This window comes from Trachinotus anak, unplaced genomic scaffold, assembly GCF_046630095.1.
Source record: "Trachinotus anak isolate AG129_WGS33_773 ecotype Australia unplaced genomic scaffold, CSIRO_AGI_Tana_v1 ptg000003l, whole genome shotgun sequence".
Lineage (NCBI taxonomy): Eukaryota > Metazoa > Chordata > Actinopteri > Carangiformes > Carangidae > Trachinotus > Trachinotus anak.
This window is the reverse complement of record NW_027273854.1, coordinates 11663965-11680049: the sequence shown is the minus strand read 5'-3', so window position 1 is coordinate 11680049 and position 16085 is coordinate 11663965. Positions and strand designations below refer to the sequence as shown.

Below are 16085 nucleotides of genomic sequence, written 5' to 3'. Positions count from 1 at the left end.
AAATTACAGTTAAAGATGTCACAATGCAGTGCTGTTGTCATTGATGTAATTGAATCTTAGTTTGAGGCTTTCTAAGCACATTAATGCTCATTAAGTCAAGTATCAGAGTATTTCCTTCACCAATGGAAAGCTCATGGCCATGATCCAGAGTAATGAACATCTACACTAAAGACACCAGGAGAACACACCTGTTTACACATTGAAGTGGATGATCTCACACTGGTTACTTGCCAGTTTTATTTTGTTTTGTTTTTTTTGTATTAAATCAACTTTTTGTCCATCAACACCTGGGGCTCCTTTTTCCTATCTTATAGCTGCAGATTTTAAGTTAATTTTCAACAACATAAATGATATTGGACAGTATACATATCAAATATATTTTTGCATTTACAATCAGTGCAGATTGCTTTTAAGAATGAAAAACTATGTATGGAATAGTATAATAAATAACTGGATAAGTAAAAAGCCATCATGTTTTTTTTTTTATCACCTGTTTCTATTTCCCATATATACTGAAAGCAATAGCTTTGCCCCTAAGGTTTATGTGAATCATAAAATCAGTAGCAGTCCTATCCCAAACAAACACTAAAGTCATAAAATAAAATCAAAGACAGAAAACAGAAAAATATATAAAAACTGTTAAATCATTAAAAACACAAAGCCTATGTGGCATCATTGTGGCCTGGTGGCAAAGACCTGTACCATGTAAACCACAGTGTTCCTGGTTTGAATCAGACTGTGGACCTCTGCATGTCAGCCACCTGCCTCTGGAATAAAATCAATTAATGGCAAAAATATGCTACCAAAAAAAATCTAAACTCTCTTTGTATGCGATTCACAAAAAACAAACAAGAACATAACAAACCAACACTCAAAAAGAAAAACAACTGGTTGAGAAGAAATCCAGAGCTGGGCATCAGGCCTCTGCAGTTTCTCTCCACTGAGCAAACCTGAAACATCTACCAGAGATAAACAATGTGACATTGAACAGTGACAACAAACTGCATCACTATTTCTGAACAGTCTGATTAAAACATACCTGTGCACATGTCATGGATTCAGTGCAGCAGCTGCTGGGCTGGGTGGATCAGTTCTAGTGTAATTAAAAGCACTGTTAATATAATTGAGAACAAAAGGAGAGCCCCTTAAAACATTACAACAACAAAAGTTTTACCCAGTTCTTCATCTGGGCTGGGCTTCAGTTCATCGTAGTATCTCTTCACCATGTCAAGCTCTGCTGAGACATCTTCAACAGCAAAGAAAAAAAATCAAAAGCTGATCAAATGTAGCTGTTTAAAATAAGTGCATTATTGGAAATCTGTTTATTTATTTATTTCAGTGATATCTGTACAAAATTCTCATTGATCTACATAAATGCTTTTATTTTGACGTGTTCTCTACCTGGGATTGAGTGTTCATCTGTCTTGAGTGACAGCTCAATTGATTCCTTCAGGGATTTCTCCAGTTTCTCCAGGATGTCCCGCTAATCCAGCATCAAAATCATTCATCGTTACTTATCACTCACACAGAATTTGTGTTAACAGGAGAAACACAAGAAAAGCAGAGATCCTATGCTGCGCTTACAAGCCTTCATTTGATCACAATCACAATTTCAGGTGTTGTGCAGGCTCATTTGTAAGCTTTCTTCAAGATCTCACTGTTACAGCGGCCCTGCTGCTCAGTCTGTCTGTGTGTGTGTGCACTGTCAGTGTCTTATCGCGCAGCGACTTTACAGTCACCACGCAGCAAAATGATTTTACTGTGTCAAATGGTGCTGTTTGTGCTGTTAGAGACTGTGTAAGCTACTCATACACTATTAAATTTTCTGATGATGAATATTTAATCGTAAAAGCCTTCATGAATCTTTGATAAAGATTAAGACGTACAGCATAACATGTTTTATTATATCATCATCGTTTCATATTATAAAATATGACAAACCTTTAAGTTGTTCAGGGAGTCCAGCAGAACATTTTTAGCCCGCTCAAACATGGCGTTCTTTGAATCATGTACATGCTTCTCAATGGTGCTCCTCATATTGTCCAATGTGCCAGGTCCACTAAATGTTGATGCTTCTACAATAAAACAGGAAACTGTTGTCAAACTTCATGTTTCTGCACAAACATGATGAATGTAAATCTGTATAGTGACAGGTTGTATATATCATGATCTTCTTTATTACTTTTATAGCATTCTTGCATGTTTTCCTCGATTGTCCACATCAGACTGCTGTAGATTGTTTTCTTACGCTCCCGGATGATGTTGTTGAGTTTAGTCTTTAATTTTTCCTCCTTAAAGGGAAGACATAAAGTAAAAATGTTTAAAAAATAAAACTAAAAAACATTATTGAAATAAATGTCGCATAACGCATAAACCCGGAAATAATCAAAGAGTGTGAGGATTCATAGGATAGATAGATAGATAGATAGATAGATAGATAGATAGATAGATAGATAGATAGATAGATAGATAGATGAGGTGGTATTATTTTTTCATGTTTTACCTCTGTCTGGAGAAAAGTCAGTTGCAGTTCTACCTCTTTGTACTTTTGTATCAGCTTCTCTGTGTCAAGTGTAAATGCATTGATGGCTCCATTGAACGGTCCACATTTTCTTTCATTTCTGAAAAATGTTAACAAGTTGAAATGTTTCATATATTTAATTATGTATTTCTATAAATGTACATATGTATGATGCAAAAGTTCTAGACATTTTGTGGTTTTATGTCCTCATTAAGTCGTTTCTTACGGGAAGGTCTTCCTGAATTCTTCATCAATGCTGTCAGTCAGACGTGAACTCAACTTCTCATTGATGTTTATTTGTCTCCCTTTTTTCGGTTTGTAGGTTCCACTGTTCTGAACTATGCACTTCAATGTCCTGTGAAAACCACGATCTTTTCTCCCTTTCTAAGAAAAATAGGAAAAAACATCTTTAAAGACAAATTCACATTTGGTGAAAAATCTTCTTTTAAAGTTAAAGTATAATCAAGATACATACAGGTTTTAAGATGGACTTCAAATTTCCTTCGCATGAACTTTTGGATTTTTCAACCCCTTCAGTAAGGCATTTTTCAAAAGCCTTATAAGCTTCTTCCACAGCATTTCTGACTTTATCAAGTTCCTTCCTCATGTTTTCTTCAAGGGCTGTGCACACGTCTGTTTTTTTTCCAGCCTGAAATAAAACACATTGTATTGGTCCTGAAATCCTGTTGGTCTTTAGTATGAACACCCTTTCATTACTATGGTTATACGGGCTCTCTGAAATAACCAAACATCAAATCAACTACCTTGATGATACCTTGACTAGCTTTTCTGTAAGGTGACATTACATATAGAGCCTGTCAGTATTTAATTGGGGTTAAAACGTAGTTACTCCACAAGTCAGAAAGAACTCAGTCATTTGACTTCTTCATGGTTTCATTGCATTTGATCATAGTTTACTTATTTGCTATGAATATTATTATTTCCTGGGAATATTAATGAGAATTAAGATGATTAAATACCATGAAAGAGGTTTTATCACTTGATCTTACCACTTCCCTGCATCTCGCTCCTTCAATCAGAGAGAGAATCCCATAAGCTCCAGACACATAGTTGAATGTCTCTGAGTGACAGTCATTGAGATCTTGCAGAAATTTCTGAAGTTCAGGTATTTCTGTAAAAAAAAAAAAAAGTTTATGTTTTACATATTAAATAATATTAAATATTAAATTTCAGTTGTTAGTCATTCTTTTTTCAACTGAAGTGGTTAAGGTAAACTAAAACAAATTAGGCATTTGATCTATTTGTTTTCTGTCATGGAGACTCCACCCACCAGTGTCATATGGCATCAGACGTCTGTTTTTCAGAAACTCTTTGGAGCTCACTGTGAACACTTTGAAATATTCATAACTGAAGTGTTTCTGAAACACAGAAAAAGGTTTTGATCTTCACATTTTATCTTGCAGTTGCGGATAATCTTTATTTTAGATTTTCTATCAGTCTCTATAACTCACCTTAATCTTGTTTTGTTTTTTGAATTCTCCCATCACTGTTTCCTTGGCTTCCATGTTTCTTTTAAATATACAAGCACGAACCTCAGCTGCTGAACTATAAAAAAAGATTTTTATCAAGTGACACCTCTGTTTAAATATATAGGATGGTAATATACAGTACAATGGCAATATTAACATGTTTTACCTCTGTCTTGAGAAAGACACAGAAAAAAATTGTTAAATTGTTTTGTTTTACATCTTTTCATACAGTCTTTCCTCTCAGAATAAAAGTCAAAATTATCTTTTGTTGTGTTCCGTGTATGTTGACTGGAATTTCTGCCTATTGAAAACATTTTTTTTATGTCCAGCTGACTTTTTGTCACTCACTTTTCTCACTCACCATTGCAGCCCATACGAAAAGGTTTGATGCTCCTCGTTAACAAATAGCAGGGAGCAGAATTGTATGTTGTTTATTGATAAGCAAAAACTGCCTAGTTTGTTTATGTGTCTCAGCATAAACTGATGTGTCTTGAAAAAGAGATCCCAATCTCAATGGCACTACCTGTTTAAATAAAGGATTTAATAACAATAATAATAATAATAATAATGTTAACCTGGAACAAAGGGAGTGAACTGGTAGGCCCATATACAGTAAGTGACAGTGGTTATACAGTGAGTTAATTCAACAACATCTGAGTAATTAATATTATGTGGATCATAAATTGTATTCTTGCTCTTGTTTTCCATTTGCATTGATCAGATTTTGTTTTCAGAAAGCCAGAAAACAAAATGCACTGAGGCACAAAGTCAGTACAGAAATGAATGGCTGACATGTTTAGGGATCAAGAAACACCCACATGCCTGAAACCTTCATACTGTCATCATTTATCATTTCACATCATTTAAACAGGGACGTGAATAATCTGGTTTTACATTTCTTAACAAATCTGTACACTTTTTATAAAGATTGGATCTCACACAAAGTGATTATAGAGCTGGTGTGGTACACATTCAAAGAGCTCTTGCTTGAGCTCTTGGCCACAACATGTGTCAGTATCTAATTTGGAGGTTATATCTAATTGTGTAGTTTTGGTATCTTAAATTACTTACTGATCATCCAAATCTTCAATATGATCAGACTTGGTGCAGATAAAGTGAATGTTCTGACACTCGCCACCATTTCCCATGAGGCTACTGGCACTTTGCAGGATCTCCCAGGGTTCTTTCTCTGCTGCTGCTCGATTAACATCAGTCACAATCCACACAGTAGAACAGCTTCCGACAATCTGAAGAGGCATAACAGCAAGTTAATTAGGAATAAATAATTTAATTAGTATAGTTCTTTGTAATAACACAATGTCACAGTTTCCAGATAAGACAGTAATACTAGATAAACAGCAGTGCATGTGAATAAATTACCTCTTTCCACATTTTATCTCTGCTCTTGTTACGATCCCCATTTCCGGGAAGATCCACAAGTGTGACATGCTGGAGAAGATCATTATTAGGCACCCTGACAGTCACACACTTCACCAGTGGCCAATACCACCTCTTCACGTCTTTGCCTTCTCCCACTTTTGAGTCACTTATTGTGTATTTGACCAGTTTTGCAGATAGTTCTTCAGCCTGTGATAAGTGATAAAATAAAGTAAGGCGATGCAAAGTGATTTTATTTTTTAATGCACAAAAGAATGATAACAGCATGAGACAAAAAAAAGAAAAGAAAAAAGACAAGAAGACACAATATCATTGAAAAAAACAACAAAGGCAATAAGTTCCATTTTGGGTGATATTGAACAGTTAGCTTTTAAGGATCTTGTAAAGGACATTATATGACTTTATATACAACATATATGATAATATTTAAAATAATATATAAAACTATTCCTGAAAACGCGTGGAAAGACTGTGAACTGTTTGGCACTGAATAACAACAGGTGTCCTTATTTAAATTTCCCAAAGATGGTGAAAGGAAAAAGAGGTTGAGTGATTTGTTTAATTACTGTTGAACTAACTAAATTGGAATATCTAGGCTGTATGCAAGTTTCATAGACTTTAAGGACTGCAAATTCATCACATCTTGTCAGACAGCCAAGAATCCTTTCTTGGAAGTGATATATAGATTACTTACTGATTCACCCGTCAAAATCTTCTTCTTAGAAAGGAGAAACTCTGGAATTTCTCTGAAATATTTGTTGTCCATGAGGTTTGGGGATATGTCAGGGGATGTATCAGGGGATATGTTTCCATGTTGTTTCCATTCTTCTCCATACAGTGCTGACAGCTTTTCAACAGTGTCACGATAATCATCATCATCATCTTCCTTTCCCTGATCTTTATCCCAAAGAATATGATCCACGGACCACAAATAATCTTTCCACTCCTACAAAACCAAAATAATGATTATGTTTAACTTAGCTGAGTTAAATGACATGTAATGTAACCAGCAACTGTACTGTTTGCAGCTACACCGTTGTTTTTTAATTAGTTTCAGGCAAAGATAAACACATTCATTTTTACCTCTTTTGTAATGAACTCAATGTGTGCCTCATACTTTGAGTTGTGCATGTTAGCCTCCACTTTAATTATGACTGTGGTACATGCACTGACACTTCCAGAGGGCAAAAGATTCTTCACCCCAATGACAGCATTAATCAGAGAGCTCTTTCCAGCCCCAGTTTTACCAAAGACACCGACCAGCTCCCTCTTGTCCATCTCCAAATCACAGATTTTAGACCTGTGCACAGAGTTTGAATGATTAAATTTTAAAATACTGAAAAAAATGTGTCAAATCACAAAGGCATCCATCTATGAACAATCTGCTCCAGTATAATTTAATGAAGTTAAAATTAAAATTTGATACTAACACTGCCCCTAATGACTCTTAATATGTAAGGGGCTACTCATAGTGACGAACCCACAAAGAAGTTTAGTCCTGTTGCACAAAAGTTTAAATATGTGATATGTGCCTTTATTTAAACTCAAGAAATCATTAAAGACTGGCCCTCATTTACAATGATGTTGATTGACAGTTAATACTAAAGAAATATGACTAATGACAACTAATAAGTGATGGGCTCTTCATAGTCATGAGCCTATACAGAATTATCACCAAACGTTACAGTCCACTTCACCTCTACAGAATTTTAGACCAGCTCTCAGCTCATTTTTCTGACTTTTCAGTCTGCAACTTTACTTTTTTGGTTCACTCTCAGCACTCAGCAAGTTTCAGCAAAAACCTCTGATAAATCACAGCAACACCCAGCAAAACGTGGCACACATCAATGTTATTGACTCTGTGATTATTATCACTGAGTTGGTTGAGACCAAGACCAGAGCTAAACAAGAGTGAATACTGGACTTCAGTTTGTTAGGTCTCAGAGACATGACTCCAAAGGAATGCTAATGTTGCTCTACATCTGCATAAATAGGCAACTGTTTGTTAAAATGTTTGCCATATCACCTTCTATCAGTCAGCGTTGTGTTCACAGCCTGCTTCCACTTCCACTAGGTATCAGTTAATGCAGGTTTAAATACAGGTGTTATACAGGAAGAACGCAACTAAATGTGCATGAATAAATCATAAAGCATAACATAAACAAATATGTGAAGAACGTACCCTATATATTCACAAAACATCCTAAGTTTAACTGGGAGTTAGAGGACACTCCTTAAAATGGAGATGACTGAGGAGGGGCAGTCTCTTCCTCTGCTTTTTGAGCTTTGATAAAACATAACACCAACTGTAACTAACACATGCTCTCAGTCAAGATGTCAAGACAACCTTGCCTTACTTGGTAATGACTTTCTCTTGGGTTAAGACTTAATGTTGTTCTCTTATCCTTTGTACATCAGAACATCTCAAACATCCCCTTAAACCTTTACAGGCACATATCCTGTTGTTGTGTAGATATATATTTTTAACATTACTAATAAGAGCATGATCATATTTGAATGATTATAGAAGAGGTTACTGTATTGGTAAATGAAACTTAATACTTACTTAAGGAAAACAATGAGCTTTTTGTTGTCTTCTTTTTGTAGTTTCATTTGAACATGTTTCATTATGTTTTTCACATCAGACAGTATGATTTTTTCTGTCAGAATAAAAGTAAAGAACTATTAAACAGGAAACATAAATTGTGTGTTCAATTAATGTACAGAGAGGTCTCTAGATAAACAAATCAGGTTTATACCATGGTTACTTATGAAAGGTAAAAAAGGTTGGTCAGGTTTAAAACATCATCCAGAATATGTAATGTTGTTATGGGTGCCTGTAGTTTAATATACATTTGTGGCATCAGTAACATGCATGCTGTTGACTGTGAGGCGTTCTGATGAGGAATATCAAAAACAGATATTTGCTATTTAAGGAAACTCTCATTATACAGTTTAACCCTATAGTAGACTGTAGGTTTCCATTGTTTAGAAAGTCATGTAAATACCTGAGTATGATCCCAGTGTTTTGTCACATGGTCGTTTGGTAGCTGGTGACTGACATTTGCTGGACTCGTCCTGGAGATCCAATTTTCTCTTTCCTTATTGATTTTTTTTTTTTTTTACATAACAAAGCAGCCAAAGAGAAAGGTTTAGCATTAAAAGTTGCATGTGCCTCTCACAATATTAAAACTTGGTCTCAATATAGTTGTTTAATCATCGCAAAATATTACTGCCTCGAAAACACAAATGAACACTAAATGTAATCAATAAGATATACAATATCTCACCTTTATCACTTGTGCCACTGGTGGACGGCTCGACCTGAGGATGAACATAACTCTTTGACTCTTAAAACAATATTTGATCAAGAAATTATATTCACACAGGCTTTGACCTATAACAAAGCTCTGAACACAATCTTTACAATTCACAGACTGAAATTTGAATTTATGTTCTCATCTAATCTGGGATGAGTCTGACAAAGCCCTGGGAAGTAGAGTCCAGAAAAGGACTAACACGTGATCACATTCATCGTCCTTTTTCCTCAGTAAACAACTCTATGATCCAGTGAGACAATGCCTCAGTCTAAGATAACTTTGTTTCTCAGGACACTTTATTGTCTCAAATGCAAGCATACATGAAGAATAAAGGGAGGTTCACTGATTACATGTTTGTGACATTCAGTGTCATCTTTACCTGAGCAGAATCAGCTGCTTCTTCTTGCTCCTGTTGATGGCACAGCAGATAGCGTGTAAGGCTGAGTACAATTTTGAGCAGCTACTGAAAATGTAATCTGTATGACTGCAATAAATTTCTCAGATTACACCTAACTGTATCAAACTGTATTCAACTTACATGAGCGGAACAATTAACTTTTTCCTGGTTTGTTGAGTTTTGTTCTGCCTATTGACAACAGAAAATATGTTAATCCATACCAGGAAAAAAATGTTTTACAAAATTCTTGTAAATGCCGTGAGTCTATCCGTAGGCGTCATCAGAACATGTAACAGAAGTTAATGCTCTAACTCTAATCCCAACAGCATATATCCACATAAGTGAAATTTATGGCACTAAATACAGGACCTGTGTGAACATTACCTTTAATGACTTCAGTCTCTTCTTGAATTTTGCCCTTGGTCCCAGTTTTGGTATCAAGTTATCAATTTCCTTATCTTCGAGACAGTAAAGACTTTCTGTGTCGATGCCTTCATCTGTAATTAAAAAAATATTCAGTTGAATCTCAGTCATGCAAAAGTAAGTGTTAATTTCACAATTGCACAGGTGCAGGAACAGCTGTTTGTATTAACTTGCCAGGGTTTGTCAACACTTATCTCTCCCAAAACTATATGTAAAAGCACTGTACTGAAGAGCAAAGTTGCAGCATGCTTATGTGATGTTTCAGCATCAGTGGGTCACATCAACATCGTATCTGTGCCCCCAAAGCCACAAGGTAATACTTTACCTTTAAATGTGTCTATCAACTCGCTGAGACCCCATTCAGTTAATTTGTTACAAACAAAATCATCCATGTCCAAGAACAGAAACTGAAAGGTAAAAAAATAAGTACAATGTTTAATCATTAGTGACTGATATTTGTGAGATGGTTAGAATAAACTATCCAAGCATTTACAGTGTGATGATGTCTGTAAATCAGTAACTTGTGTAGACATTGTGAGGTTTCAACATATGTTGAAAATTATATTCACTTTTACATCTCATCCACAAATCTTTTTGCATTCGGGGGTTTAGCGTGTGACTACGTGGGTGTGAATCCACAGACACATATCACAATAGCAAACACAGCAAATGTATCAATGTAAGCTGTAGGCCTCCTGTTTCATCACAGGCTTGGCTCAGTTGATTTGGGTGAGTCAGAGCTCCTCCCACTTCCTTCCCACTTTCTTCTTGATTTCTGTACTTTTGTAACTGTGTAACTTACGTTTTATCATGAAGATAAACAGAGGTGCTCTTTGGAGGTCTACTCAGATTGTAAATCTATAAATATGAAAAGCATTAAAAGAATCAAAAATATGACTTTCAGGTTTTTTTTTTACTTTTCACCAAAGTCTCATCAGTGTCTCACTAAAGCTATAGCATGTTACTGATTAGGCTGTCGATACAAAATAGAGACAAAATAGCACGGTGGACCTCTACATTTTACCCTACTGTTTAATTTAGTGTCCCAATAATATATTTAGTTATAAATGAAATTAAGTTAAATGAAGTTAATGTACTTACAATTTGTCTGTTCCTCTTCAACACACAAACATGACTCCACCCGTGCTTGATCTACTCTCAGCCCTTTCTTTTATACAGTCTCCACCCCTCAGCTGTGTACTCTCCTCCCTGCCCCCAGAGCAGGTTCAGCAATGAATAAACACAATGGACAAACTTATAGATACATTAGTCGTACAGTTGTATACAGTTACTAAGATGTACAGTAGTTGTACAGTGATGATTAATCAGAGAGGAGACATACCTGAGGGTCATGAGATGATGAGTAGTGCTGTGGTACTCGGTCTGTTACAAAAACTTTCATGGCACAATTTTTTTTTTCTCCAAACTTTGTATGTGTCCCCTCTGGAATGTAGTCAAATTGAAATATAAAGTACTGTGATTGAGTAAATGTACTTTTCTTTTTTGCATCACTCTGAATACAACAGGAAGAGAAAGGAAGGTTCTCGTCATTGCTGCTGCACTGGAAACTCCTGGGACTACCGGTTGTCTATGGTGCCTGCACTGTGGGAGTTGAACAGCACAACCCTCCCACTGTTCACAACACCCTCCCTGCTCATCACAGGTAACAAGGAAGTGGCTGGAAACACCATGTATCACAGATAGATAAAAGATAAAATGGTCCAGCACTGTGATTAAATGAAATCAGACTAAATACAGACAATAGAATAGAATAAAATATCCAAATAGTCTCCGTAAAATATATGAAAACAGAGTGAAACAAACAGACAGCTAACAGTTAGGAGGGAGATTACAAGGGAGCTTACACCTACTGTATGTACTTACAGATCATGATTTAAGTGTCCTGTTGATATAAACAGTCAAAAGCAACGATTTAAAGAACAATCCTTTAACTCCATACACTTCATTTGAAGTGGCAGAGTTTTCAGCCTGTATTGCATTGTCCCCAAACATTTCATTTGACCTTGCTGTCATTAAGTCTGATTTTGTACAGATTAACTCAGTATTTTTGTAAATAACTCATTACAAAGAAAGTACAATACAGTAAAAGAGATCATACTTTTCCATGGATGTAGTGATTCAGTGATTGAGGTTGTGCACATACTGTATACTTTTTATCCTGAAACTTACAAGCTTTAAATTATTTTCTTGTTTTACATCCATCTCCTCTTGTTCTCTGCTCTTTCTCTTTTGTTGATGGCAGATCAAGTCGGAGAGATATGTAGGTCAAGTCGTCAATTATTGAAGTTTTGGTTCTCCTTCTTCAGAAAAGGGAGAACTGTGAGGGGGAACAGAACTGCTGAACACAGCGGCTTACTGGACAGTATACTATATCAAGTACATTTTGCATTTAAAATCAGAGCAGATTACCTATTGAAATTTAAAAAACAATGTAAAATAGTACATTAAATAACTGAGGGTATTGTTTTTTTCTCTCATTTATTTCTCACTTGAACATGTAGAAACAGTTATTTTGCAGTGGGCAAATATTTTCTCTTTGAAAGCTCCTTGGAAATAGTGATTCACAACCTTGTATTAATTTTCGTTGAACAACAGTAAATTCAGCTGAACCCCTATCCCAATTAATCACCCCTAAAGTCAGAGTAAAGTCGAAATAAAACAATGAACAAAAAACAGGAAAATATATATAAAACTGACAAATCAGTAAAAACACACAGTCGTAGTGGCCTTGTGGCAAAGACCTGTACCATGTCAACCACAATCTTCCCAGTTTGAATCAGACTGTGGACCTCTGCATGTCAGCCACCTGCTACTGGACCATAATCAGTTCATGGCAAAAATGTCCTGCCAAAGAAATCTGTAGCCTGCTCAAACATGGTGTTCTTTGAATCACACATTCTTCTTAATGGTGTGCCTCATGTTTTTCAGGGTGTCTGGGCCTCTAATTTCTGCTGCTTCTACACTAAGCAATAAAATAAGCAATGAGCTGCAACTACAGTCCAGAGGGTGAGCCAGGAAAGTTTAAAAGCAAGGAGGCTGGAAAATACAGGATTCCACATTATCATTGGAGTGTGTCATTGTCAGGTAATGGTAAATATGTTAAAAATTACCATAGTAGTGATTCTGAGATATTTTTCTTTACACTGCACATTTGGTACATTTAGTGTCAGTTCAGATGAATAATCCTAAAACTTCTTCAGCCAGGGAGGAGAAAGGCAAAGATGTTCAGGCAGAGAGCAGCAAGATGCAGGAGAGAGACTGTCACAGGACTGGTCAGGGAAGACAAGCAGCACAAAATCTTGAGACAGGGCAGGCCCTGAGAGATTTGCTGCTACTACTGCTATAATAATGTTTTACCTTGAGAAAACATCAACATCTTTGTACTTTTGAATCAGCTTCTCTGTGTCAAGTGAAAACGCACTGATGAGTCAGTCGAATGGTCCACATTTTCCTTCATTTCTGAAAAATGGAAATGTTTCACGTATGTAATGATGTCATTTGTATAAACATTGTACAACTTTTTTACAATGCATTTTTTTTATTCTAGGGTTTTATGTCTTCATGAAGTAATGTCTTGCGGGAAGATCTTCCTGAATTCCTCATCAATGTTGTCAGTCAGGAACGAACTTGAACATTTGAACATGGAAAATTCAGTTATTGAAGATACAGAGATATCTGCTCAGGAGGTTTAGAGTGGCATTATCCTTAAGGATAACCAAAATCTCTCCACCCAGTTCTCTGTTCAGCAGTTAAATACAACAGAAAAGGAGTCAGGTGAGGCAATGAACAATGGGAAGGCCTGTGGATCGCGTTGTACCATAAAACAAAAACTTCATAACACACTGAATTCCCACTGACTTACTACAGCAGCTGAAAGAGAGGAAAATAACACACTGTCTGGCTGCATTATTCTTACTGTCAAAATAAAACACACTCAGGCCACCACCCATAAGAAATAGTATTTGAAAGATGATTAAAGCATTTACATGTGATGCCAAAAGGAAAGTATGAAAATAACGACAATAACCTAGGCAGGTTCAGACATGAGGCGATCTGCTCCCATCAAGTCACTGCTGCCACAGGCAGGTTTAGAAAGCGGCTTTCAGCTTGAGCAAAGGCAGAGATACTCTTTTGATTGGTGGCTGGAACCAGAGGGAACAGCTGGGGGCTGGAAAGACTGGATTCAAACACAAAAAGAAGAGGGAGAGGCTGAGGAACTGTTGATATGTTTCAACAAGTTGATGGCAACGTAAGTTACATCACACTTTTAAGTGTCCTGTGGATATAAACAGTGTCATACCAAAAAAGCAAAAAAGCTATAAGTGCTTTAGCTGTGCAGTGACTCTAATATTTCTCATATGTGTTTGGTAGAGGCACGAGCCAGCCATCCACATACACACATTTATTCCTGATATCCTCGAAGAAGAAAGCTTTGAGCTTATCTGTCCTTTCAGTTCTCACAAAGACAGTCTTTGATGTATTGCTAGGAGTTATTTTGCTGAACACTCTGTCAGGTTTGATGTCAAACAGCTTCACCACAGTGATTGCAATAGTCTGGCACAAACAGATAGATGTGCAAACACAGTTCTCCTTCAAGAGCAACATCAGCTGTATTTCTCCACAGCAGCCATTCTTGAGTTTAATAACACAGTCTGTCTTGTCTGGCTGTTTACAGTCAATCTTTCCAATAGTGAAGCTGTCTAAAGCTTCTACTGACTTGACAAGGACTGGTCGATTTAAGAGTTCTTCTATTGCCAGTTTTATGGATCCTGTGAGATTCAGACGATGTGATTTTCCAAAGCGTTTGGAGGAGCCACTGCCTTCACTGACAGGTGACAGTTTGGCTAAAGTTTCACCAAAATCTGAACGTTGGTTAAAAACTGAAGAAGTGAGGTGTCTGGGTATGTGCTGCCAAATGAGAAACCTCTGGCAAATGTGTTGCGGGTTATAATTCATGCCACTAAGCAGACCCCTTAAATTTCCACTGTTTCTCTCAAAACTGAAAGCTGCCGTTGCCCAGAGAGGCCCCCAGTTCAGCACACTGTCAGTTAAGTGGATTAACTGATGGCAGTTGAAAGACACATTTTCTTCACCATAAAGTTCTTTCATGTTTACAACAAAGTGAACCAAGAACTCCTTGGCCAGCTGAAGTTCATGTTGAGATATGGACTCTTGTAGCAGAATGTGAATACCAAATGATAAGTTAAAATAATGGTCCAGAAACAGAGGATGCAGGATACCTGGCAGGACACTAACAGCATAAAATAAAAGGAATGCTCGCCACTCCCAGGCTTTCCAACGGTCCCTACACTGCAGTGATCGTGGAGATCTGGTTCTGTCTAATGGCAGCTTCAGACGCAGAAGACGGGACTCCAGTTGGGAAATCTGATGACCTACATACCAAGGTTTCATAGAGTTAACTCGGTCCAACCACAGAGACATAAGCTGTTTGCACACACCAAGAAGAACTGAGTGCATGTACTCAGGTACAAATCCAAACACAATGTCAAAAAAGGGCAGAATGGAAAGCAAGGACAATCCTTTAACTCCATTCACTCCATGTGAGGTGGCAGAGTTTTCAGCCTGTATTGCATTGTCCCTAAACATTTCATTTGACCTTGCTGCTTGTTTCATTTCATCATATGGATACGACCTCATGAATCCAAAGCCCTTTCTGACCGCCATGCCAGGGTGTAAACACCAGTCACAACCATTTTCTCCATTGAATTGTTTACAATTCCGGAGGAGTGGCCTTGCCACAGCGTCAGAGGAACAAACCAAGCAGAAGACTTTTGAGGAGTGAACTGTGCCACTGCTGTCTTCCCACTGAAATGGATTTTGGGCTAAATCACAACACTCATCTATGAAAGGCTTTAGAAATGTGTTCATCTTAGGTTTTTTTGGGCCAAACCAAAGTCCTGCAACTATTACATTTTCCTTTCTCTGTGTGTATGGAAGTTCATTAATGGTAAACTGAAGAGGCCAAACTGTGTATGTGGCTGAGTTAAAAATTGGTACTTCATCACAGTTCCATGACAGTGTGAGGTCATCTGCAGATAACACACCTTGTTTTAGCAGATTCTGGTACATCACCCCATCCATCACATCTTTAATGTCATGGCCATGGTTGACTGTTTTAGTTAATAACTCAGTGCCATGGGTCTTAAGAACATCTCTCAGGAGGTCTTTCACCGATGCAGACAAAAAGAAGTGTCCACCCTGAATACTACTTTCTTTGTTGAACATTGTGCCACAGTGCACACAAGGAGCATCATCAGGATTCTTCCCCATGTACTTTTGGCAGTCCTGACAGTAAAACACACTAGATAAGGGAATCTTATCAGAGAGAAACCTCAAGGCAACAACCAGGTTAGAGATGAGAAAATTCAGTAGAACCATTAGGTCACTGGTAACAGCCCCAGTTAGATGATGACGTAGAATAAAGAGGATAAGAGCAAGTAGGCCTTGTCCTCGAGTTACTGCTGCACCAGGGTAAATTGGCCCCTCTCTCTGCA

General features: G+C 37.1%; 1 protein-coding gene across 7 annotated transcripts in view; it reads right to left on the bottom strand.

Annotated features, from left to right (window-relative positions):
- Window positions 1-628: 628 nt before the first annotated feature.
- Window positions 629-16085, bottom strand: part of LOC139617249 (nuclear GTPase SLIP-GC-like) — a 71245-nt gene continuing 55788 nt past the window's right edge. For 4 of the 7 annotated variants that reach the window (XM_071473659.1, XM_071473661.1, XM_071473663.1 and 1 more), the window contains 26 exons: window positions 11740-16080; window positions 10651-10992; window positions 10352-10407; window positions 9875-9956; window positions 9511-9623; window positions 9268-9315; window positions 9109-9138; window positions 8700-8733; window positions 8418-8510; window positions 7976-8069; window positions 6493-6709; window positions 6104-6355; window positions 5392-5598; window positions 5083-5258; window positions 3994-4087; window positions 3813-3900; window positions 3532-3653; window positions 2997-3170; window positions 2748-2905; window positions 2504-2621; window positions 2183-2291; window positions 1942-2075; window positions 1402-1483; window positions 1175-1246; window positions 1040-1093; window positions 629-959 (listed from right to left, as the gene is read on the bottom strand). In XM_071473659.1, coding sequence (XP_071329760.1) covers window positions 1059-1093; window positions 1175-1246; window positions 1402-1483; window positions 1942-2075; window positions 2183-2291; window positions 2504-2621; window positions 2748-2905; window positions 2997-3170; window positions 3532-3653; window positions 3813-3900; window positions 3994-4087; window positions 5083-5258; window positions 5392-5598; window positions 6104-6355; window positions 6493-6709; window positions 7976-8069; window positions 8418-8510; window positions 8700-8733; window positions 9109-9138; window positions 9268-9315; window positions 9511-9623; window positions 9875-9941 — 2517 coding nt within the window. In that variant the 5' untranslated portion in view covers window positions 9942-9956; window positions 10352-10407; window positions 10651-10992; window positions 11740-16080 and the 3' untranslated portion in view covers window positions 629-959; window positions 1040-1058. The remainder of the gene's footprint in view (window positions 960-1039; window positions 1094-1174; window positions 1247-1401; window positions 1484-1941; window positions 2076-2182; window positions 2292-2503; window positions 2622-2747; window positions 2906-2996; window positions 3171-3531; window positions 3654-3812; window positions 3901-3993; window positions 4088-5082; window positions 5259-5391; window positions 5599-6103; window positions 6356-6492; window positions 6710-7975; window positions 8070-8417; window positions 8511-8699; window positions 8734-9108; window positions 9139-9267; window positions 9316-9510; window positions 9624-9874; window positions 9957-10351; window positions 10408-10650; window positions 10993-11739; window positions 16081-16085) is intronic. The other 3 variants (XM_071473662.1, XM_071473660.1, XM_071473665.1) reach the window with 3 other exon arrangements.